This window comes from Eimeria mitis, genomic scaffold, assembly GCF_000499745.2.
Source record: "Eimeria mitis Houghton genomic scaffold, Emh_scaff5409, whole genome shotgun sequence".
Lineage (NCBI taxonomy): Eukaryota > Apicomplexa > Conoidasida > Eucoccidiorida > Eimeriidae > Eimeria > Eimeria mitis.
In genome coordinates, this window is record NW_013573682.1 from 570 (window position 1) to 1,160 (window position 591).

The following is a 591-nucleotide window of genomic DNA, read 5'->3' on the forward strand; positions in this document are numbered from 1 at the left end:
ATATATACATATATTAATAAATAAATTAATAAATAAATATATATATAAATATATAAATAAATAAATATATTATAAACAGCTGAAGCAAAGAACAGCGAAAACGAACCCTCGCTAGAAAAAACAAAAAAAAAAACCAAGTACAAAAAACACAGAAAACAAACATTAGGGTTTAGGGTTTAGGGTTTAGGGTTTAGGGTTTAGGGTTTGTGTGTACCTGAGAGTGTTTGTTTTTTTTCTTTCGATGAAGAGACAGTAAACGTAGTTTGTGAAATATTATATAAATAACCAATTCTTTCTCCGCCCCCCATCCACACATCTACGCCGAACTGCCTTTCTATTGCAGTGGGCCTTCCTCCTGCTCCTGCTGCTGCTGCTGCTGCTGCTGCTGCTGCTGGTGCTGCTGCTGCTGCTGCAGTTGGTGATGAGGAGGAGGGTTGGTCTGGGGCTGACGTTGCTCCTCCTCCATCTGCTGCTGCTGCTGCTGCTGTTTTTGCTGCTGCTGCTGTTGCTGCTGCTGCTGCAGGGAAAGCTTCATTGTCATTGTCTTCTATAACCAACCGTGCTCTCTGGCGTTTTAATCGTGCTGCTGCT

General features: G+C 41.6%; 1 protein-coding gene across 1 annotated transcript; it reads right to left on the reverse strand.

Moving 5' to 3' along the window:
• Window positions 1-334: 334 nt before the first annotated feature.
• Window positions 335-541, reverse strand: EMH_0081830 (uncharacterized protein; the record flags this gene model as incomplete). The annotated part of the gene is made up of 1 exon (XM_013500437.1): window positions 335-541. One exon carries the CDS (start codon window positions 539-541, stop codon window positions 335-337), a length of 207 nt encoding a protein of 68 aa, XP_013355891.1.
• Window positions 542-591: the final 50 nt, after the last annotated feature.